The sequence below is a fragment of the Protopterus annectens genome, chromosome 6.part0, assembly GCF_019279795.1.
Source record: "Protopterus annectens isolate FY-2018-M chromosome 6.part0, PAN1.0, whole genome shotgun sequence".
Classification (NCBI taxonomy): Eukaryota; Metazoa; Chordata; order Ceratodontiformes; family Protopteridae; genus Protopterus; species Protopterus annectens.
The window spans coordinates 865,305,508-865,329,813 of NC_056737.1; the positions used below are offsets into that span (position 1 = coordinate 865,305,508).

Genomic DNA, 24,306 nt, shown 5'->3' on the forward strand with positions numbered 1-24,306 from the left:
CACTGTGGTGGGGGGTCTCTAATTGGAGGTTTCAATAAAAAGATACCTCAAGGAATGCCTTGCAAAGTTTATGTGACATAATGTTGTGGTCCAAAAAGCCTATATGAAAATTTGAAATGGCTGCCAGTTGAACTTTCACTGTGGAAGAAGAGGATCCTGAATTAAAAATGTCAGCTAGGAAGTCCAATACCGAATGAATTGGAGCAGTATAGGGGTCTATGTTCCTAGCTTTTGCCCAGAAAGAGAAACGTCGCCATTTACTAGTGTAGATCTTTCTGGTAGAAGATTTTAGGGAAGCTACTATGATATCCCGTACAGGATTAGAAATCATAGGAAGCCTGGCTAAGGATGGAAGTGGAGCAACCAAGCAGTGAGGTTGAGAGAAGGTATGGATTGGTGCAGTTGACCCGACTGACTGTTTGAGAGACCACTCGTGAGGCATGATAATAGCTCTGCTCAATCTGTCCGCTATGATGTTGGATTTCCCGGGGATGTGCGTTGCTATCAGAAACCGGTGAGAGGAGATTGCCCATTGCCAAAGTCTGAGAGCCTCTCGACACAGTGGATAGGACTTGGTTCCGCCCTGTTTGTTTATGTACCACACTACGGACATATTGTCCGTTTGGACTGCAATAGTTCCCAGGGGAAGAGAGTCATTGAGGGCTTGCAACGTTAAAAGCACTGCTCTCATCTCCAGAACATTTATGTGCAGATGGTACTCGAAAGGTTGCCAAGTGCCATGGACCATTCTGCCCTGATAATGCCCCCCCCCCCTGATCAGGGAGGCGGCCGATGTAACCGGGGCAAGAGGAACAAATGGTCTGCCTTGATGGATTTGAGGGGACGATATTGGAGTTGGAGTTACTATGATCTCGTGACGCATGGGAAGTTGTTGAAAGGACCATTGGGTGAATAGCATCCATTGTAGAAGCCGCATGTAAAAGCGGGCGAGGGGAAGAATTGTTATGGCGGCCGCCATAAGACCCAGTACTTTCAGAGCAAATCTGGCCTGAATTTTGTTGCTGAATAGAATCACTTGGACGTGTCTTTGAATGTCCAAGATCCTTTGGTCTGTCAACCTTGCTGAAAGTTGTACGGTGTCCAATTTTGCACCTATAAAAGTAATATATTGACAAGGCGACAAGGCAGATTTTTCGAAATTTATAGAAATTCCTAGCCCTCTGCAAGTGTCAATGGTGTAATTTCTGGCTTGGAGAAGCTGATGCCTGGTGGTGGCAGTGAGGAGCCAGTCGTCTAGATATGGAAACACCTGGAATCCTTGACGTCTCAGGTGAGCCGTAACCACTGCCATGCATTTGGTGAACACTCTGGGGCTGTAGTGAGTCCAAAGGGCAGGGCTCTGAATTGGAAGTGACTGGTCCCCAGCCGAAAGCGGAGAAATCTTCTGGAGCGTCTGTGAATTTTTGTGTGATAGTACGCATCCTGAAGATCTATCGAGCACATCCAATTGTCCTTGCCCAGAAAGGGCAGAATGGACTGAAGCGTGACCATCCGGAATCTTGATTTCTTTACAAACTTGTTGAGTTTGCTCAGATCTAATATTGGTCTCCAGTCCCCTGTCTTTTTTGGAACTAAAAAAACCTTGAGTAGATTCCGGATCCTATTTGGTCCGCTGGGACTGGCTGGATGGCTCTTTTTACTAGCACTTTTGATATTTCTATTACTGCTAGTTCCCTTACACTGGGTGGAACGTCTGGAAGGGTTCCCTTTTGTTGAATTGGGGTTTGAATAAAGGGAATTTTATAACCCTCGGATATAATTGACTGTACCCATTTGTCTTGAGAAAGGGAAAGCCAGGCTATTGGGTACAGCGATAATTTTCCCCCGACTGCCTCCGAAGGCGGACAATCGGGCAACATCTCAGGGATGCTGGAAGGGTTTGTCAAAAAGAGGCTCTCTGCTACCCTGATTCTGCGGACCACCTCTGCCCCTAGGGCGTCTATTATTGTTACCCCTCTGCCTCTGGGGGTAAACTGACTTCGTGCATCAGGCGTGACTCCTTGAGATTTGCGGAACCACATTTTCCCTCCCTTCTGTCCTTTGGGGTAAGGTCTAGAAGGGGTGGAGAAACGGACTCCTACGGCAGAAAGAGTCTTGCCATCTTGTTCGCATCTAGTCAAAGTGTCTTTCACTTGAGGACCGAACAAGGTCGAGCCATCAAAAGGGGAGTTTGTGAAAGACGCCTTGAAGGGGTCTGCAAAATTACAAAGCCGCAACCAGGACTGACTCCTTAAAGCCACTCCTGTGCCTGCGGCCCTACTCGCTCCATCGGCTGCATAAGAAATAAGAAGTTATGTACCTACCATAACGTTCCATGTTTTCTTGCTTGATGGGTTCGAGCCGATCCTCGCTAAGCTCGAGTCACTTTTACCAGCTCGAGGCAGCCCCATATCCCATGATGCAAGGCGGTAAGTACCCAGATCTCGTTTGATGACAAAGGGCAATAGCACCAAGCATAAAATACTTCCCAAAGGAAGAAGATGGAAGAAGGACCAGGTCTGAATGGTCTTCAGCATAATAATTTCTTATAACAAGGTCTGTCCAGGCCAATGGTAGGTACATAACTTCTGTTAAGTTGTCAATCTCCTTCATTCTCTTGATGGGACCGCCTAGCACCTCTATCCTGGGTGGCTCAATGGAACAGACTCTTGAGGACTGTAGAGCCAAAACTGGCTCTGTCCCTGGAGGCCAAGTCCAATTTGTAATGGGAAACAAAAGTGTGAGGAGTGGCCCAAGTGGCGCTGCACAAATAGTGTCTAAAGGAAGTCTAGCTTGAAAGGCTGTAGAAGTAGCTAAGCTCCTAGTTGAATGTGCTTTAGGTTTTGAGCACAGCTGTTTTCCCCTGAGCAGATAAATTTCAGAGATGACCAAGAAAGCCATCTGGACAAGGTCACTTTAGAAACAGGAAGGCCTTTTTATTATCCGCCTAGGAAACAAAAAGGTGATCGGATTTTCTAAATTTTTGTTCTGTCCAAATAATATCTAAGTTGACGGTGGACATCAAGATAATGTAGTTTTTGTTCAGCTCTGTCTGAATAGTTTGGGAAAAATACAGGAGATCAATGGATTGATTCAAATTGACCTTAGGCAAAAGGTCGGATTAGTTCTCAAAGATACTCTGTCTTTGTGAAAAACCAAATAGGGGTCGAACCGATAGAGCATGAAGTTCAAACACCCCCCCGGCCGGAGTAAAAACCACTAGGAATAAAGTTTTTCCAGAAAGAAATTTAAGGAACAAGAAACAGCTGGCTCAAGGGGAAGAATCAAGGATGTCAGCACTAAATTTAGATCCCACTGAGGAGGAGGATTCCTGACTGGAGGCTTTAGTAGGAAAATTCCTTTCAAGAAGGCCCTGCAGAGCCTATGGGACATAATATTATGATCTGCTACCCGACATGAAAGTTGGAGATAGCAGCCAATTGAACTCTGACTGTGGAAGAAGAGGAGCCTGCATGAAAAATCTCTGCTAAGAAGTCCAGGACTGCCTGAATAGGGGCAGTGAAAGGATCAATATTTTGGCCTTAGCCCAATAAGAGAAACGTTTCCATTTGCTTGTATAAATCCTCCTGGTAGAGGATTTTAACTACTATGATGTCTCTAACAGGATTAGAGATCAAGGGAAGCCTGGCTAAGGAAGGAAGTGGAGCAACCATGCTGTGAGGTTGAGAGAAGGGATAGACCTGTGCAGCTGACCCGACTGGTGAATCAGAAGATCTGGCACTGGGTCCAGATGCCACGGCTGCACCAAAAGGTGATGATGGAGGAACGAACCAAACTTGTCGAGGCCAGTAAGGGCAATGAGAATCAATTTGGCTCTCAAAACGGTAGCTTTCTGGATAACTTGAGGGATCAGAGGAAATGGAGGGAAGGCATAAAGAAGTCCCTGGGGCCAATCCTGGGTCAGGGGATGGCCTGGTAGAGGAAGAGACAGAAGAAGTCTGGACATTTGCTGTTTTGGGGAGTAGCAAAAGATCGCAACATGGCCCATTCCAGAAATATCTCTTCCGCTATAGATTGCTTGAGAGACCACTCATGAGGCATGAGAATAGCTCTGCTCAATCTGTCCGCTACAATGTTGGTTTTCCCAGGGATATGCATTGCTACCAGAAACCGATGAGAGGAGATCGCCCATTGCCATAGTCTGACACAAGGGGTAGGATTTGGTTCCGCCCTGTTTGTTGATATACCAAACTACAGACATGTTGTCTGTGTGGACTGCAATTGTCCCTACGGGAAGAAAGTCGTTGAGGGCTTGAAAGCACTGCTCTCATCTCTAGGACATTTATGTGCAGATGGTACCCATGAACCATCCTGCCCTGATAATGACCCCCACCCGATCAGGGAGGCATCCGTGGTGACAGTGGCTATCGGGATGGGGGTACAAAGTACCTGCCTTGGTGAACCTGAGGAGATGTGATCCACCAAGCAAGATGATCTTTGCAAGTTTGTGTCACCAGAATCTGGTGCGACCACTGTGTGAACAGCATCCACTGAAGAAGGCGCATGTAGAATCGAGCCAGGGGAAGAAGAGTAATGGCCGCAGCCATGAGGCCTAATATTAGAACCATTCTGGCCTGTACTTTCTTGTTGGCCAGAATGATCCTGACATGACTCTGAATGTCTGAAACTCTTTGATCTGTAAGGGTAGCTGACATCCGAACAGTGTTTAAGTTTGCGCCTATGAAGGTAATAGACTGGCAGGGCGATAAGGATGACTTTTCGGGTTGATCGAGATGCCCAAATGAGAACAAAGATTTATTGAATAATCCCTGGCTTGTATAAGCTGATGCCTGGTGGTGGCTGACAGGAGCCAGTCGAAACACCTGGAATCCTTGATGTCTCAGGTGAGCCGTGACCACTGCCATGCATTTGGTGAACACTCTGGGGGCTGTAGTGAGACCAAAGGGCAGGGCTCTGAACTGGAAATGACTGGACCCCAGAGAAATCTCCTAATTTTGATGTGATAATCCTGAAGATCTATTGAGCACATCCAGTTGTCCTTCTGCAAGAAGGGCAGAATTGACTGAAGAGTGACCATTCGAATCTTGTCTTCCTCACAGACTTGTTGAGTCTGCTGAGATCCAATATTGGTCTCCAGTCAAAAGAACCTTCTGAATGGTCTGTTGTAACTGGCTGAATGGCTCTTTTTCAGTAGTTTTGAGACTTCTAACTCTGCAATTTGGTGGTACATCTGGAAGGGAATTTGAAGGGAAAGGATTTTCCTCGAAAGGAATTATGTAACCCTTGGATATGATCGACTGTACCCATCTGTCTTGAGTGAGGGAATGCCAGGCTTCTGGGTACAGTGATAATCTTCTGCCTCCAAGGAGGGACAGCCGGGCAACATCTCAGGGATGCTGAAAGGGCTTGTCAGAGAGAGGCTCTCTGTTTCCCTGGTTTTGGACCCCTCTGCCTCTAGAGTGGCGTCTGTTGTTGTTACCCCTCTGCCTCTAGAACCACATTTTGCCACCTTCTGTCCTTTGGGGTAAGGTCTAGAAGGTGGAAAACGGACTCCTACAGCAGAAAGAGTCTTGCCGTCCTGCTCGCACCTGGTCAAAGTTTCCTTCACCTGAGGGCCAAACAAAGCTGACCCATCAAAGGGAGAATTTGTGAAGGGGATCTGCAAAGTCATATAGCCGCATCCAGGCAAGAGCCACACCTGCATCAGCAGCATATGGAGGAGTTTGCAATGGAATTAAGGGTTCCTAGCTTTTTCTTGAGCTCCTGCAGCTGTAGGATCGATATCCCTCTGGAGTCTGGTGAAGTGGCAAAGGTCGCTGAGGAAAACATCCGATCCATGGTCCTAGAGTCCTTATTAGGAGGATGGTTGGTGGCAGCAGCCACCACCATGGCATCAGCGGGGACACCCTTAGTGAGGAATTGCTTGTCACCTGGGGCAGTGATAAATTTTGAAGGCCTCCTAGGGACTGGCTCTACAGAGTCAGGAGCTGCCCGGCAATAACCTGCATAAGAGACACCCAGGAGGTGGAGGGCCGAGATCCAAACGCCTCTAGGTATACTGACTCATCCTCAGAGGGATTGTTGGTGGGCCAGTTTCCCTCTGTTTAAGGAGTTCTAGGATGTCTGAGAAGGAGACATCCTCAGAGGGGATCTAGGGGATCCCTCTGACTCATCAAAGTCAGTATCTGAAGTGATAGACTCGGGAGTCTACATGTTTCCTCTTACAAGTCCTCTTTCTAGGAGGATCTCCCGAAACATCAGGAGAATCCTCGGAAGAGGGGAAATTCCCAATGGGGAAACCTGAGGCGGAGGATCTCTGGGTCCTGTAGCAAGAGAAGTGGCAGAGATGTCAACAGGCACTATAGAGGGAGGAGCTAAGGGAATAGACTGCTGACTGATACCAGTGGCCAGCACACTCTTCATCACTCCCTCCCAGGCAGGTCCGAGAGAACCCGTTCAAGAACTAGGAACTCTAGGGACCACCGAAGGGAAGTCTCCGAGGCAGATGTCGGAGCCGAGCTCACCAAGGCCGAGGCTCCAAGGGGAAGAGCGACAAGGGTCCGATGCCACTCAGAGGAGACCATGGAAGCCCGACCACCCCTCTAAGGAAGGTCTCAAGAGGAGATAAGAGTAGAGGCTGAAGGAACAGAAGGGGTATCTGTCCTCCAGCCGTAGCAGTAACCATTCGAAGACTCCAACTCCAAGCTCTGGGGTAGAGTTGAAGGAGGAACTGTAACGGGTGTGGACCAATAGTCGCCTGTTGAGACGGACTATGTAACATTTGGGCCAGTGCCTGTGACTTAAGTAATCTACTGACCACTCTCTAAGTCATGGTCAGAAAGCCTGGATGAGCTCCAAGGAAGGAGACCTCGACCTCTTCCTGGAAGGAGCCATCGGAACCGATGAAACTATAGACCCTGTAGGAGCCGACAACTTATCGGGCTCCAGCCGGAGCCGATACAGCCAGTGTCGGAGCCGATCGGAGCCGACACCGATGCCTGTGCCACATGGTGGTGTCGATGCAGAATCGGCACCGATAGCCATCGGTGCCGCTCCAGCCGGCCGCAGGCTTTGACACAGAAGCCTGGGCCTTGGAAGACGTCTTAGGTGGAGCCGACTTAGCCGGAGAGCCCTCCTTTCCTGCAGGACTCTCTGGCTGAAAGAATGACATATAGCACAGGAGTCCTGCAGGTGAAGAGGCCCCAGGCGACCGCCTGTCAGAGACATCTTCTGACAGCACGAGTCACACTTCTTAAAGCCTGAGACCCTCTCCTTTGACATGGTGTTTCACAACACACACACACACCAGTCAAAGAATTAAATTAAATAAAATACCAAAAAGGTATTACTAGAAAAAACACACACACACACCCTAACAGGGGGGGGATGGGATGGGTAAAGTTTAACTAAAAAATTTAGTTGAGACAGGGAATTTTCTGTCAGAAAATCTTTATAATTAACTTAAAACTAAAATTAAAGGGTTTTAGCAAAAGGGCTAAAATATCAAAGTAGTGAATCACTTACCAGGAGCTGGTAAAAGGAGGACCTCATGATCTGGGTTGCATCATGGGATATGGGGCTGCCTCGAGCTGGTAAAAGTGACTCTCGAGCTTAGCAACCCATCAAGCAAGAATGAAGGCGAGATTGACAACTTAACATTGAGCCGCATGGAGGAGTTAGCAATGGAGTTAAGGATTCCTAGCTGTGAGCTAATTTTATCCTGAGACCCAGCAGCTGACGGATCCTGTAAAACTTCTCCCAACTCTTTAAGAACATCTCTTTGAAGGCGGGTGAAGTGGCATAAGTAGTTCAGCGATCTCATGGCAAAAGTCGCTGAAGAAAAAATCCGCTTACCGTACCTGTCCATAGTCCTAGAATCCTTATTAGGAGGATGGACAGGTACTGAAGGATAAGCTAATTCCTTCTTGGTGGCAGCAGCCACCACCATGGCATCAACTGGGACACCCTTTGTTAAATATTGTCTATCTTGTGGGGCAGTAATAAATTTTGAAGGTCTCCTGGGGATAGGTTCCACCGAATCTGGAGCCATCCACGCCTTCCGAGCCACTACCTCCATGAGAGGGTCGAAAGGCGGAGACACCCAGGAGGTGGAGGGTCGAGATCCAACGCCTCCAGGTATACTGACTCATCCTCGGAGGGATTAAGGGAGGCCAGTTCCCCTCTGTTTAAGGATTTCAAGGATGTCTGAAAATGAGACATCCTCAGAGGAGGACCTTGGGGATCCCTCCGACTCATCCAAGTCAGTATCTGATGTAGTAGACTCAGGGAGTCTAAATGTTTCCTCTTACATGTCCTCTTACGGGGTTCTCCTGACGGATCAGGAGAAGCCTAGGAAGATATTCCCAATGGGGAAACCTGAGGCGTTGGATCTCTGGGTCCGGGAGCAAGAGAGTGGGAAGAGACGTCAGCAGGCACTGTAGTGGGAGGAGCTGATGGAACTGTCCGTTGACTAAGCCCAAGGGCTAGTACACTCCTCATCACCTCGAAGGCTCCCCCGTTAGAGAGACCAGAAAGTTCCCGCTCCGGAGAGATAGGAACCCCAGGCCTCACCGAGAGGGAAGGCTCCGAGGCAGATGTCGGGGCCGAGCTCACCAACGCCGAAGCTCCGAGAGGGAGAACGGGGTCGGACAAGGGTCCGATGCCACTCGCCCCCTCGGAGCCGACGAGAGAGACTAGACGCCCGGATCCCTCCAATGAAGATCTCAAGGAGGAAATCGGAGCCGAGGACGACGGAGCCGAAAGGGGTGGTATCGGCTCCGAAGTCACAACGGTACCGGTTCCGAGGAGCTCCGGCTCCGAGCTCTGTAAGAGAGTCGAAGGAGGAATGTTCGGTGGATGTGATATAGCTGCCGTCTGTTGAGATGGGCTATGGAGTATTTGGGCCAATGCCTGAGACTTTAATAGTCTACTCACCACTCTCTCAAAGTCGTGATCAGATAGCCTGGATGACCGAGAAGATCGGCTCCGATGGCTCCGCTTCGAGAGCAAGGGTGATCTCGGAGCCGAATGAATAGATTCCACAGAAGGGGATCGAGACATCTTTTTTGAGATCAATGGAGCCATCGGAGCCGAAGATACGTCGGCTCCAGCCGGAGCCGACACTGAGTGTCTGGACTTGACAGTATCGGCGCCGGATGGAGCCAATACTGAGACTGGTATGGAAAGATCGGCTCCGGCCGGAGCCGATCTCGAGCCTGGTGAGGAAGAACCTGAAGCCGACGGCTTGGAAGCCTGAGCCAAAGGCTTAACAGGTTTCGAGGGCTTCCCCGGCACCGACTTAGTCAGGGAGCTCTCGGGCTTTAATAAGCCCTTTAATATGAGCTTATTTTTTCATTCCTGCAGGACTCTTGGGCTGAAAGCATGACAGATAGCACAAGAGTCCTGCAGGTGCGAAGGTCCCAGGCAATAAACACAAGAAGTGTGACCGTCTGTCAGAGACATCTTCTGACAGCACGAGTCACACTTCTTGAAGCCTGAGACCTTAGTGTACTTCGACATAACTGTGTCGATGAAACACCAGTAACACACTCACACACAAAAACACTCAGTCCAACAAATTAAATTAAATTAAATTAAACAGGGATAACAGACAGTCACACACAAAAAATCCCTGACAGGAAACATTTAGTGAGGGGAAGACCTAAGGCCTAACTAGGGGTAAGGGAATATTTACTCAAAAAGAAGGGAACACTGACAGGAATAGGGTTAAAGTGAGTTGGTAATTAACAAAATATAATATTTATATATATAAAGTTAAGGGGGGTAGACAAAAAGTCTCTAAAAGTTCACTTACCTAGAGCTGGTAAAAGAAGGCACCTCGTTAGCGAAGCGGCAAACGAGATCTAAGTAATCTCTGCCTTGCATCATGGGATATAGGGTTGCCTCGAGCTGGTAAAATTAGCTCTCGAGCTTAGCAAGTGCCGAGTCGGAGCCGAGGATCGGCTCCGAACCCATCCAGCAAGAATGAAGGCGAGATTGACAACTTAACATCAATCTTTTTGAAACCTGGGTGGACAGATGTTAGATTAGCTTAAGCGAAATGCAAAGCAAGCCTTTTTTTTTTTTTTTTTTTTTTTTAAGCTTCTTACCAGCTGACCCTGTGCATTCTCTAGCTGCTCTCTGAAGTGTCCCATACTTAACCCTTAACAGGTACTCTGGATGTGACCATTTACTGGATGGACACCAAACTCTTTGGGAAATCAATGTCATAGTAACTCATTATTAGGATTGCAGAGTAAAATACCCTAACGAGAAGATGCAACAGTGTACAGCAGAGACATCATGCAGCTATTTGTCAAAGTCACTAACTGTATGTAACAGCTACTGTAAAGAACTGAAGATGTCATTACTGCCCCCTGTACTTTCTGAGACTTCCCGTGAGGCTCTTATTCTCCAATAGAGGTTGCACAAACATAAGGTATCCCCAAACTCTCCAACTGGGACAACAGAGATGGCCATCAGCTGCTTCATCTTTTCCCCCCACCCCTACCAACCCTACTGGCAGCCTCAGTCTGGTCCCAAATTCAGGTCACCAGCAGCCTAGATGGACACCCTGCCTCTGCTGGCTGAACTGAAATTTAAATCATGAACACATGTGAGCTGCTGGCAAAATCAACTTCAATTAGGTGTCCAAGTTAAAGTTACAAATGGTATCAAATGCAGACATTCACTCAATGATACATTCTTACAGTAAGTCAGTCCTGGACAGCCAGCTTAATGCTGACTACAAAATGTAACAAAGTTTACAAGAGAGACAGAAATACCAACATCTTTAGAGTCTGCCAAAGTGATGCAGTCATTTAGTCATTTGTGTGAAAATGTAAGTATATTTTAAAGGAAGCTCTTCGGAAGAATTTGCCTTTTCACTAACATGTGAACGTGGAGGCTACAACTCTGCACTGAAGATCATTCTGCGAGTGTTTTGATTAATTGTGAACTGTTTTGGGAATAACTGTCCAAAACTAAAGTTATTTATGAAAAGAAGGTGCAGTATATTTCAATCCTAAGCTGTCATCTGGTCTACTGAAAATTAAACTGAAAAAACATCACATTGCATGATGGAAGTTACACTTGATTACATATGTGCATACAAACTACTCATTAAATGATTAAATAAACAGTTTTACCTACATGACACAGCAGATGTTGTGTAATGTATTTATATTCATCTTTTTTGTCTTCTGCATTTTGCCAGTTCACTGGCTATGATATGCTTTACTAAAAATTAATGAAATTTAACTGTATGTATCATGCAGTTTGGCACACCCCTATGCCTTACCTTGAGTTGCTATACATAATAATCTATTACTCAACTTAGCAACTTGGAAAAAATACTACATACAGAGATTAAGCATTTATTTGTACTCTACCTCCACTCCATGCTTTTTAGCCAATGTCTGTAAATCATTTGCTTGTCCCACAGTAATGACACATTCCACCGAAGAGTCTGTAACCTTTGCTACATGTTTCCTTTGAAGTTCTTCTGTTATTCCTAAGGATTCAGCTACCTAAAATGAAAGGAAATGTAATGTAAAAAAAAACTATGCATACAAACATATGAACAAAATCAAAGGTAAAGGCATCCATACAACACTGTATGATTTTCGGCTAAAATTGGTGCCACTTAAGGAAACCTGAAAAGATCTGGCAGATGGCCTTAGGTGAAATGCTGCCTTGGCAAAGAGCTCCATGGTGCGGTCCACTCCTATGTACTTTTAACACCTTCTAATTAATCAAGACTGTAACGCTATAGATGTTCAGCCCTCAAAACTCGTGGAGTTTCAAGATTCTCTTAGATGATTTTTAGAGTTTTTTCTTTTTTTTTTTTTTAAACAACCTGTTAATCCAACAATAACAAGAGTCATGACTAAGGGAAGAAATTTAGCCTTAATATTCAACTTTCTTTTTTCCTGCATTCTTTTAACACAGCCTAACTGACCAAGATGAAACTTAACTTAATAACTGTGGAATAAACAGCTGAAGCTAGGGGTCTGGGTACTCTAGATGCATTGTATAGCCTTTTTCTAAACTTCTGAACTAATGATAGCCTGAAAAAAGACATGCGCAAGGAAAGAACTTGATTCTTTTTTTTTCTTTCAAGGAAGAAATAAGTTGTGTCTGACAAAACAATGGTGCACAATAAACTGAGAAGACAAATACTTGCGGGGATACACAAATCATATCTGGGAATAATGCCTGCATCTCTTCTTCCTAAAAAAAAGGAGGAAAAGAGAGACTCACATTCTCTGTATCCCTCTGATATCAGATTAGGAAGAAAGTGAAGGCAAAATGTGCCACAGATACAAGTTTCAAGTGGCTGCTGTCAAACATGTATATACAGCATTTCTCTTCACCCCTACCACCAAAAGTTATCCACCTTCTGTGTACCATTCTGATGTCAGATTGGGACGAAATTGAAAGAACAAGCAGAACACAGCAGCATATTTCAGCCTGTTGCTGTCACACACACACACACACACATATATATATATATATATATATATATATATATATATATATATATAAACAGCATGCCTCACATTTATTCCCCAAAAACACAGCAACCTGTATACACATCTAATGCTTGATTTTAAGGATAGTGAAACAAATAATAATCACAGAAATATAGTCCAGCTTGTTTTAAACAATGCACTGCCTCTATATGCACGTCTGTGATCTGTGACGAAAATTAAAGTAACAATGCCTACACCATCCCCAGCACTCCTCCGCCCCACTCCCTGCCACAAGCTACATCTCAATGACTACTTTTAGACTAGGAGGGGTTGAGGGCAGAGACTGATACTAAGCTTGTGTTAAAACCCATTTATAGTGGCTGGAGTGTGGGGGCCAAATCAGAAACTTTGAGGGTCTTATTTTTGAAAGCTAATGACTTTCTGTGTTTTTTGTTACTCAGAAAAGTGATGTATATGATCAGAAACATGTTTGGAAGCAGAAAAAAATGGCATTATTTTCAAACCTAGCCCCCAATGTACACATATATACTAACCCTGCCTCAATAAGCCAAAACTATTACAAGATATACACACACACACACACACACACTGCTTGCATAACTCTTACCTGCAGGCAAACTGGAGGAAGCCCGTTCACCTATTTCATGTCTTCAGGGTTTTGGGGCAAATCAGAGCTCATGGATAAACACACACAAGGCATGCAGACTCCAAACAGAAGAAGCCACAACCAAGTACTCAACCACAGGCACACACTGTGAGAAGGCAATGTTACCCATTGTGTCACTATACCAGCAATCAGTTACTTTTACACACATCCTTCTCCTCTCAGACCACCAAAGACAGCCATCTATCAAGTGTAATACTGATGCTTCTGAAAGAAACTGTGAGAGAACACTCAACTGCAATACTGTCTGTGTGTTGCTCAGGATGTCACACCAGTAGCATAGTTTGACAGCTGTAAGCTGCTGCCATAATCTTCTGAAAGTAATCATAGAAAAGTTTGTGTAGTCAACAAGTACAGAAGAGTTATTTACTTGAGAGTGGACTGTTCTTTATACTTAACTCAGTAGTATCCTAATAACAGTACAGCAAAGGTGCACAACAACTGCAGCAAAACAGAAACAAATTGCACCAAACAACCACAACACACAGTACAGAAATCAGAAAAGCAGTCCCATAAAAAAATCTCCTTATTGATAAAACAGAGAGGCTCAGATGGTGTCAGACATGGTCGTTATAATTATTATATATATTTGCCTTTCACTACTCTGTTGCAATGGGAAAATTAGCCCTAACTATTTAGGAAGTGAGCACAATAACTAACAAAAGTTAATGCAGCTATTTATATCAGTTATCAATGAGAAACATACAATATTCATATCACTAGGGGACTTTTACCTAACAGCGAATGCACACTTTAAACTGAAAACACAAATAATGCCAAATATAGAGCTTGCTGCTTGAGCAAAAGGACTCTGGAAAGCAAATATGAGGCTTTGACACCTCTTCTTTAGGATGTAATGCAAGAACACTGCTTCTGAGATAGGAGCAACTACTGTTGGCAGGTTATGAAGTATGCTCACAGAAGTATGTTACTTAAACTGCAATGCAGTAGCAATAATGCACTTCTGCTTCCTTTATAAATAATTAGGATGTTTGTTTAGTATTCACATTTCTTATAACCTACTTTATGAAGTGCATCCCTGTTATTACAAACTTGCTACTGTTTGTGAATTTTCTCCATTAACATGTGGCAATAATACAGAACACTGGCATCTGCATTCTGGGTTATGTTATACACAGTCCAGTTTTCTACATTATCACAAAAAAGAGAAAGAAATTACAGCCAGTTTATTACTCTTGAATACACAGCACAACCATAGCACACATGTGCATAAGCCATAGCAATACCAGATTTATACTGTTTTTAGCAAATACAATACTTTGTATGACACTACTGCCACTCCAAATAAGTGACTGTTTAACAGCATACTTCTCTGCCTCTCAGCTCAAATATCAGGAACAAAATAATGGCGAACAAAGACCTAAAACCAGGGACAGATTTTATGCTTGCCTGTACTTGGACAGTTGCTACAATAACACGTTTTGTATTAGCATGTATTGCCTAAAAATGTGAAGTCTAAATCTCTACAGTCTGTCGTTATACAGTGACTGCAACCCTCATTGGTTTGTCTGAACAAAAAAAAAAAACACTTTTTTACGAGGAACAGACCAAAAATATGAGGCAAAATTAGGGACAACTGAAAATTATGTTTAACATTGATCACAAAACAATGGGGGTAAACTACGTGCATCCACAGATGGCCTATGTACCCATCTATTATAGCCACTTTCCTTACTGTAAACCACAGATTCACAGGTTCATAGGTATGTACTATAATGGCCCTGGAGCCTATACAAGCCTAGCCCAAGAAATTCCCTGGCATCATGCTGCCCGAAGTTATTTCCCAGTGCCCTTGTCAAGCAAGGGCACTGAGGTGATCCCCGGGGTGACTGCCACCCGAAGGTAGTTTCCCGTGCTCCTGTCAAGCAGGGCCACTGAATTGATCCCTGGGGTGAACTTCCTATTGCCCATCCACTCGTCAAGATTTCTCTTGAAAATGGCCAGTGAAGTGCTCTGCATGACGTGAATGGGGAGTTTGTCCCAGAGTATGGGAAGTTGCTGGGTTAGGAACCTGTCCCTCCACCATGTTCTGTTTATGGTGGTAATGAAGTTTAGGTCCCTAGAGCATATGGTGCAGAGGGATTGGGATTTCTTTATGTGGAGCATATCTAGCAGCTCTGGGTCAGATATGGCCTTGTAGGTCAAGCTGAGATTGCCTCTAAGTAGGCGATATGAGACCGAGTATAGTTGGAGTTTTTTGAGTCTTAAGTAGCCTAAGCCTAAGCCTTGTCTAAGGCCTAAGATCCTCTTAGTTAGTATTTTGTGGCCTTTCCAGTTGTAGGTGTTTAGCGAGGTACATACCAAATGGGGCATTATATTCAACAATAGGTCTGGATAGTGGTAAAAAAAATAATAACAACAATGGTCACAATAATAAAGTATTCCATCTTACTTTACACAACTGCACACTAGTCTTTTAAAGACATTTGAGTGACATCTTAAACTCAGTAAATGACAACAGAATGAGTTACTTTAAACACACATCTCTCATTCATCAATTATATGAACTTCTGTCGGCACTTCAGATGTCTGACTGTGATACAAATGAAGGTCATTGTCACATACTGTAGTTCAGTATCCACATAAAGATTGTCTACACATTAAAGTACTCTTAAGTTGCTTCATACAAATCACTTTAATCCTGCAAAGCCAAATTAATGAGCAAACAGCAGCACTTAGTCATATTCACCAAAAGAAGGGCCAGCAATTTCATGTATTGCTCTAATTCACTTAGAAAGGCTATAGAATAAAAAGGTTTTGCATCAACATGAACCTCCTGAAAAGTACAGTTGTGCAAGTAAATTAACAGTAGATATTTGACTTCTGGCACCTGTACTTCTGCTTTTATACCAGCCTGCTCTCTTGTCTCTTCAGATGTACATGCATGTGGAAGGTGTCCAAAACAATCTGGAAGCTGGCTGAACATCTGATCCTTGGTAGGATATATTTCATATAGCTTAGGCTACTTAACAGTGATCTAATGATGAGCATCTCCAATGTCTAGCACTTTTGGATGACTGTAGTTGTCAGTCACTTGCCATAAAATCAAAAAAAAGATGAGGGCCAGGCAAGCATATGAGGCAAAACCAGAGATAACCTGCAAAATCTGCAAGAGTTAAGAACTACAGCTAGCCCAGACCTGGAAAGTTTTCTATACTATCTGGTTACCTAACAGTACCAGCATAAAATAAATAAATAACTTACCTCACATGTACTGATTTCCTACTCTGTCCGACCCACAATCTACCTACACAATGAATCAGATGGCTTACAGGAACGATGAAGCAGGAGGCCAACAAACTGAATTGCCTATTTTACAGCACTCTCCATCCCTCCAGCACTGCAGCTGCTTTGTCTTTGAGCAGGGGTATAGTGGGCCATTTGTAAAAGAAACACTACTGGTCTTTACTTTAAGAAAATAAAGAAATAGTGGAAAAGCACCCTATGTGTTTGTCTACTTCACCTGTGAGTACAACATAAGAACCTAATGCAACTGGTTATCCATTTTGATATGGTTCATTTTGAGACAGGTCTGTCCCTCTTCCCCCACTGTGAAAGCAACCAACAGTTGCTCTGCTCTATTTGGATTTTTTGTCCTGTCTAAGTAGTACCTGATTTGTCTGTCTACATAAAAGAAATGAAGGATTTGCTCCACTTTATTCTGAGGATTTGGAAAGAAAACTGGCAGGTGGATAGCCTGATTTAAAGAAAGTTCTGATACCACCTTAGGCATGAAAGATGGATTAGTTTTAAGGGTTATACTATCCCTGTGAAAGACTGTGAAACCTCTTTCTACATAAGTTCTTAAAGATCAGATACCCTCCTTGCAGAAGCGATGGCAATTAGTAAGGTGGTCTTCCAAGTAAGCATCTTTAACAGGGCAGATGCTACTGCTGGTTCAAAAGGAGGCAGGATGGGTTTTTACAGCATGTAATTGAGACCCCAGGTAGGAACTGGGCCCCTTCTAGGAGGCCTCAGGTGAATGACCCCTTTTAGAAGTGGCTTCAGGTGGGGGTGAGAGTAAATGGGAGATGAATGGGGTAGGCAAACTGAGATAGCAGAAGGGAGCACTTTAATGTTAGAATAAGAATGGGATAGGCAAGCTGAGATAACAGAAACAAGCACTTTAAAGCTAGAATAAGAAAGGCCCTGCTGAACAAACCCAGAAATTATTGCAAGACTGACTATGTCTGCCTGAGGAGGGATGGTGTTCTCGTTAAGGCACATGATGAGAATCTCTTCCATTTTAATAGGTATGATTATCTGGTGGTGGGCTACCTTGCCTCCATAAGGATAGCACTTCAGAGGGGTAGCTAACACTTTTTCGTGTTAAAGCCTAATCCTCCGGGATGTCAGTTTGACTGTGGCTAAATGACGGAATACTGAGCCCTTGACCTGGCTAAGGAGGTCTATCTCCTGTGGAAGACTATGGAATCTCCCTTCGCTGAGAATCAAAAGGAGGGGAAAACCCAATTTATGGACTCACCATAATGACAGAGCCATGTTCTCTCCTTTTCATCCAGTTCAATCTTTGTGTTATCAGATTCAATCAGATCTGACCCCTGAGCCTTTAGAAGCTGTGGATCCAGGGCTCTGACTCCTCCCTACCCGTAATCCTTCTCTTCCACCAAATACCTCAGATCGTGCTTGTCTACTTATCAACTAACAAAGTCTTTGACCACCTCATAGAATACAAAAAGTGAATCCTATACCAGAAAATAACCCGGAGAAAGCGCAACCAGTTGAGGTTGTGAGCTGATAAGGTTCATTGTTAGGTCCATTCGATTAAAGAGGAGCACCAGGGAAAAAATTTGGAAAGTGGAAGGAGGAATGTTGAACTGGAAGAAAAGACAACATGGCTCTATCATTAATGTGAGTATATAACGATCATACCCGATGTTGCCTTTTTTCCCCAATTCAAACTTTGGGACAGATTCCCTAGCTAACACGACCCTGGGGAAGTATCAAGGAAGGATATTCCTGTGAATGGTGCAACTAAAAGATGTATGTGCCCTTGACTGCATGTCAAGTACATAGTACGTAATGAATGTAAACACTGTTGACGAAGTTGCTGCAGCAGATAATTCATCTATAGGAACTCTTCGCATAAAAGCAGCAGAAGTAGCCATGGCCCTTGTTGAGTGAGCTCTTCGTTTCTTAGCTAAACAGAGTCCCAGTTTTTCATATGCAAATGCTAAGCAGTCAGACAGCCACCTAGATAGTGTGACTGTCAAAATATTCTGTTCTAGCTCTGCTTTAGAAAAAACTAGAAATAACTGATCAGATTTTCTGAAATCCTTAGTCCTATGGAGGTTAAATCTAAGTGGTCTGTGGACATCTAATAGATGCAGAGTACATTCTCCTTTTTAGAAAATCATGGAAAGAATATTGGTACATTAATGGTTTAATAGATGTTCATTTTGGATGCCACTTTTGGAATAAAAGAAGGATTAATTCTCAAAGAAATCATATCCTTATAGAAAACCAAGTGAGGAGGTTTACAAGAAAGTGCTTGTACTTGATTTTTGAGAGGCTAACAAAATATGAACCACTTTAATGGAAATCCTGACATCTATGGTCACCGTTAAAATTGAAGGAAACAAGCAGTTAGCTTCAGTGTCTTTGGATTTGATTGAGGTTGCCCAGACAGGTGAGTCAGATGATATGAAAGGTTGTCCAGTGTCCATGAAGGACATAGCAGATGAGACCACAGGAAGGGGAACTATACTTGCAGAGGCTTGAAAGGGGTAAAGAGGACTACCTTGCCCTTGCACCTTACTGCTTTCTGAACAAAATTTGTTATCAGAGGAAAAGGGGACTGGCATACAGAAGACTGTGGACTACAGCATCCCTCTGTGATTGTCACTGCAGTGAGATTAGGCTGAACTAACTGCTGCATTTGTAGTTTAGGTATGAAGCAAAAGTACAGTTTTGTACCTACCATAAATGTAGATGTCCGAGAGGAATGCATCTGCAGTCATAACAAATGGGTTGTCCTGTCATCAGGCAGCCCTTCGGTCGGCCGGATTCCAAAGTCTGGGTCTGGCTTCGGCTGGTGTCGCACTTCACCCGACGTCATTGCGGCAGTTTTCGGGTATAAAGGCATCAGCCGACGCCATGTTCCTCAGTGTTTCTTGCCCCAGATGCCAGGTGCCCTCTTGGTAGGCTAAATTTGGATAAATGCCAAAGTTTCCAAATAGTAGAGAGCAAACACACAAAATAAACATGTATGTACATATATACAAACAAATACACCATAATAGATCCCCCCCAAGCTAGCTGAAGATTGGTAAGTACCCTAGGAGTACCTCAGAGGGGAAGGAGGGTGGGTAATCCCGACTGCAGATGCATTCCTCTCGGACATCTACATTTATGGTAGGTACAAAACTGTACTATGTCCTTCAAGGATGCATCTGCAGTCATAACAAATGGGTAGAATACCATAGCTAAACTAGGGGAGGAGGAATGAGAATAGATTATGGTGTAGTCAGGATCCCTTGCAAAACAGCAGTGGCAAAGCCAGCACGGGATCTAGAATATAGGGGTAAGTTATAATGCTTGGCAAATGTATGCACGGAGGTCCAAGTAGCAGCCTCTATAATGTCCTTGGTAGCCACTCCTCGTAAGAAAGCTGTGGTAGTGGCTGTGGCCCTTGTGGAGTGAGGCCTGATGTTCTCTGGAGTTTTCTTTCCATGGTAGGAGTAACAAAGTCTAATGCAATTTCCTATCCATTTGGAGATTGTCTGTTTAGAAATTGGTTTTCCTTCTTTTCCTGTTGCATAAGCTACCAGAAGCTGGTCAGTTTTTCTATTGTTTTTTGTCCTGTCCAGGTAGTAGCGTAATTGCCTGTGTACATCCAAGGTATGTAAGAGCTTTTCTCCCCTGTTCTGTGGATTGGGGTAGAAAGTAGGAAGGTGGATAGCCTGATTTAAAGAGACTCTGGATACCACCTTAGGCATAAATGTAGGATTTGTTCTCATGGACACTCTATCTTGATGGAAGATCAGGAAGGGCTGTACTGTCATTAATGCTTGTAGTTCAGAGACCCTTCTTGCTGAAGTTATTGCCAGCAGGAAGGCAGTCTTCCAGGATATGTATTGCAAGTCTGCTGTAGCTGCTGGCTCGAAAGGAGGCAGAGTCAGTTTTTCTAGCACAAAGTTCAAGTCCCATGCTGGCAATGGAGGTTTCCTGGGAGGTTTTACATTTTTAATTCCCCTCAGAAACTGTCTGAGCAGAGGATGCGAGAAGACAGGAGGATCCAAGCTGTATTGTGCTGAAATAGCAGATGCATGTATCTTGATGGAGGAATAGGACAGGCCTGTGTGGTAGAGCTCAGCCAAGTACTCCAGGATGTTGGCTATGTTCACCTGTGTCACATCTTGCCCTTTTGCAGCACTCCAGATGAGATATCTTTTCCATTTTGCTGCATAATTCTTTCTTGTTGAAGGTCTCCGAGCCTCCAGGATTATGTCCTTAACCCTTTGGGATAAATTAGGGTTAATTTCTGTCATGTAATGTTCCAGGCAGTTAGTTGCAGAGTTTTTAGGTTTGGATGCAGAATGTTGTAGTTGTTCTGTGTCAGCAGTAATGGGATCAGTGGAAGTTTCCATATTTGTTCCCTGGACATGCTCCTCAGAAGTGGGTACCAATGTTGTCTTGGCCAGTCTGGGGCTATCAGAATGATCCTCGGACGTTCCTCTTTGATCTTGAGAAGCACCCTGTGCATCAAAGGAAGTGGTGGGAATGCGTATGCTGTCATGCTTTTCCAACTGAAGGATAGGGAGTCCACCTTCCAAGCAAGTGGGTGGTAAGTCCTTGTGCAGAATTTCTTCAACTGGTGATTGTATGGGGATGCAAACAAGTCTATTTGTGGCAATCCCCATTTTCTTGTGATGGCTTTGAAGATGTCCGGATGCAGCATCCATTTGTGGGCATCTGTTATAGTTCTGCTTAATATGTCTGCTAGAATGTTTTCCTTCCCTGGAACATAAATTGCCTGTAACTGAAGGTTGTAACCCAGAGCCACCTCCCATAGGTCTAGTGCCAGCCGGCACAGGGGGTATGAGTGTGTGCCTCCCTGTTTGTTGATGTACCACATAACTGTGGTGTTGTCTGTCCTTATCAACAGTGGGCCTTCGTGGAGAAGAGGTCTGAATGCCTGGATTGCTAATTTTACTGCCATCATTTCTTTTAGATTTATGTGCAGATGCAGTTGGTCTGGAGTCCATAGGCCTTGAATGCACTTGTCCATCATGTGTGCCCCCCAACCGAGGTCTGAGGCATCTGTCGTGATAGTTTGTCTTGGATGACTTTTGCTGAAGGGCAGTCCTGTGTTTGATTGACAGGCCTGTGCCCACCATAAGAACTCTTGTTTCAGGCATGGGATCATTGGAATTTTGGCTTCCAGGCTGTGCTTGTGCTGAGACCACAAATTCTTTAGGTACCACTGTAGCTTTCTCATATGAAGCCTGGCATGAGGGACCAGAATTATGCAGGATGCCATGAAGCCTAGAGCTTGTAACACTTTTCTTGCAGTTAGATGGCTGTGTTTTGTTAATGCCAAAAAGTAGAGAGGAAGTTGTTCTTTCTTTTCTGCAGTTAGAAATGCCATTTGTTTTGATGTGTCCAGTTCTGCACCCAGAAAGGTTATTATTTGGGATGGAATCAGCCTTGACTTTTTTTGACTTGACTGTGTATCCCAGGGCTTGTAGCAGGTAGATGACTCTTTGTAAGTCTTCTGTTAATTTGTTTTTGTTGTCCGCTTGTATCAGGCAGTCGTCCAGGTAGGGATAGATTTGAATCCCCTGAAGTCTGCAATGAGCGATTACTGATGCCAGGGATTTTGTGAATACTCTGGGCTCAGTAGATAAGCCAAAGGGCAATGCTGAGAATTGATAATGCTCTGATCCTGCAAGAAATCTGAGGTATCTTCTGCAAATTGGTCTTATGGGGACATGCAGGTATGCCTCCTTGAGATCTAGAGTTACCAGCCAAGACTCCTTGCCCAGCATGGGAAGAAGCTGCTGTAGAGTCAGCATTTTGAATTTTGGAACAATGAGAAATGTGTTTAGAGCGGACAGATCTAGAATAGGCCTCCATTTGTTTTCTTTTCTTGGTACCAGGAAGAGCCTGGAGTAAAATCCCTTCCCTTGCTCCATAGATGGTACCTTTTCCACAGCTCTCATTCTTAGTAATTGAGATATTTGTTTTAGAGCTTCTGCCCTTTGAGTAGGTGGTAGGTTTGGCATTCCTCTCTTTCCTGGTAGAGTATGGAAATGGAACCTGTAGCCTTGGTCTATAGTTTGCAAAATCCATTTTTCTCTTGTAATGCAGTGCCAGTTTCTTGAAAATAAGGTTAGCTTTCCGCCTAAGGGTGCTTCTAGTTGTTCCCTGGTAGGCGGTGTCACCGCCAAGTCACTGTGATTGAGTAGTTGTAGTGGTGGTGGCTGTGTCCGTGCCTCGTTGGTTGTTACCCTGCCACTGGCGACCCCTGTAGGCACCTCTGGGTTGGTTTCTGCCTCTAGAGCGCCTATTCCTGCCTGTTTGTGCCTTGGAGGACTCCGGAAAGGACCAATTCTTGGAGGGCCAATTCCTGCTGAACCTTGGAGGTTGAACTTGTAAGAAATCTTTTACGGTTTGCACAGATTTTGCTTTCTCTTCCATCTTTTTGAGAACCTGCTGTGCGGGGGCACCGAATAAATTGACCTTGTCCATAGGTGCATCTAAAAGCTTAGATTTGATATGGTCTGGTAATGCCTGTTCTTTCAACCATGCATGCCTCCTGATAACTGTGCCCGTCATGGCTGATCTAAAGGAAGCCTCCAGTGCATCATAGCCACATTTTAAAGAATGGTTACTAACCTGTTGAATGTTATGTAACATTTCTTGAACATACTTTTTATCTAAAGATTCTTCAGAGGACAGCTTTTTAGTCAACTGGTCAAGCATAAACTCTTGATATTGAATCATATGAAATTGGCAATTCAAAGCTCTAGCTGACAAAGTAGCAGAGGTGTAAACTTTTTTACCCCATCTCTCTAAGGACCTGGAATTCCTTTCAGAGGGGAGAGGGTTTTTAGAAGAGGTAGCTGCTACAGCTTTAGGGCCCTGGGAGATAGTCTCTGGATCTGCAAAAGGGGCCTTATATAAGTGGTGATGGGTGTCCGGGACCCTATAGTACCTATCTGGTTTAGCAGGAGCTGGAGGTAAAGTGTCAGGAGAAGTGCAAGCATCATTAAATGCATCATCAACAACAGATAGAACTGGAGGAATAGCTAGAGGCCTATGCTGTGGTAAGTGTAGAAAGGTCCTAAGCCTTTTTCTTGAGTCTGAGAAATCTTGGCCCTGCCACTGGAATTGTTCCCTCATAGCATGCAAGGTTTCCCCAAAGGAAAATTCCTCAGGAGGAGAGGCTGAAGGGATGGACTCCTCAGCATCGGAGTCTTCGTAAGGAGAATAAGAAGCCTCAGGAGGATCAGAATGTTCTGAATCATCAGAAGAATCATCTGTGGCTACTGGCTCAGGGGGCTCTACTCTAGGTCTCTTTTCTGGAGGAGGGATAGAGGCCCTGTCTGGATGAGGCTGGGATCCACGGATTAAAGTGATGAGATCCTGTGCCAAAGAAAGCATATGGGAGCTGGTGCTGGGCCTGTGAGAGGGGGGCTTGGCAGGCACTGGCTTTGAAGTTTTGGCTGCTTTAGCCCTGGCAAAGGCCTTAATAGACATAGCTGGAGGAGGCCTAGCAGCTCCACGTGTCGGAGTAGAAATATCTAGTGGAATGGTGTCTGATAAATCCTGTGAAATCGCAACAGAAGGCTGGATTTCAGAAGCCGTTTCTACCAGAATAGAAGAGGCCTCGGTAGAAGGCAAGTTGTCGGCTGAGGAAAGAACCGCTTGCTCGGTTTCGGCCGAAACCAAGACAGTCGCGGATTGCTTGGCCGTGGTTTCAGCCGAAACCGTGGACCGCGAGTGTCGGTCCTTTTCTTTGCGTTTTTTAGTTATTTGCGTAGTCGGAGGATCCGACGGCATAATGTAGGCAAAATCGGAGCCGAAAATCTGTTCAGCAAAGTCCGAGCGACTTTTCAGCGTCCGCCGGTTAAAAGAAGCACAGGCTAGACAAGCTGCTACGTCGTGGTCTGGGCCTAA

General features: G+C 44.6%; 1 protein-coding gene across 1 annotated transcript in view; it reads right to left on the bottom strand.

The window, feature by feature from the left end:
- Window positions 1-24,306, bottom strand: part of ZNF839 (zinc finger protein 839) — a 1,085,889-nt gene that overhangs the window by 106,568 nt on the left and 955,015 nt on the right. Inside the window, exon 6 of the mRNA XM_044074536.1 lies at window positions 11,373-11,510. Within this exon, the coding sequence (XP_043930471.1) occupies window positions 11,373-11,510 (138 nt within the window). The remainder of the gene's footprint in view (window positions 1-11,372; window positions 11,511-24,306) is intronic.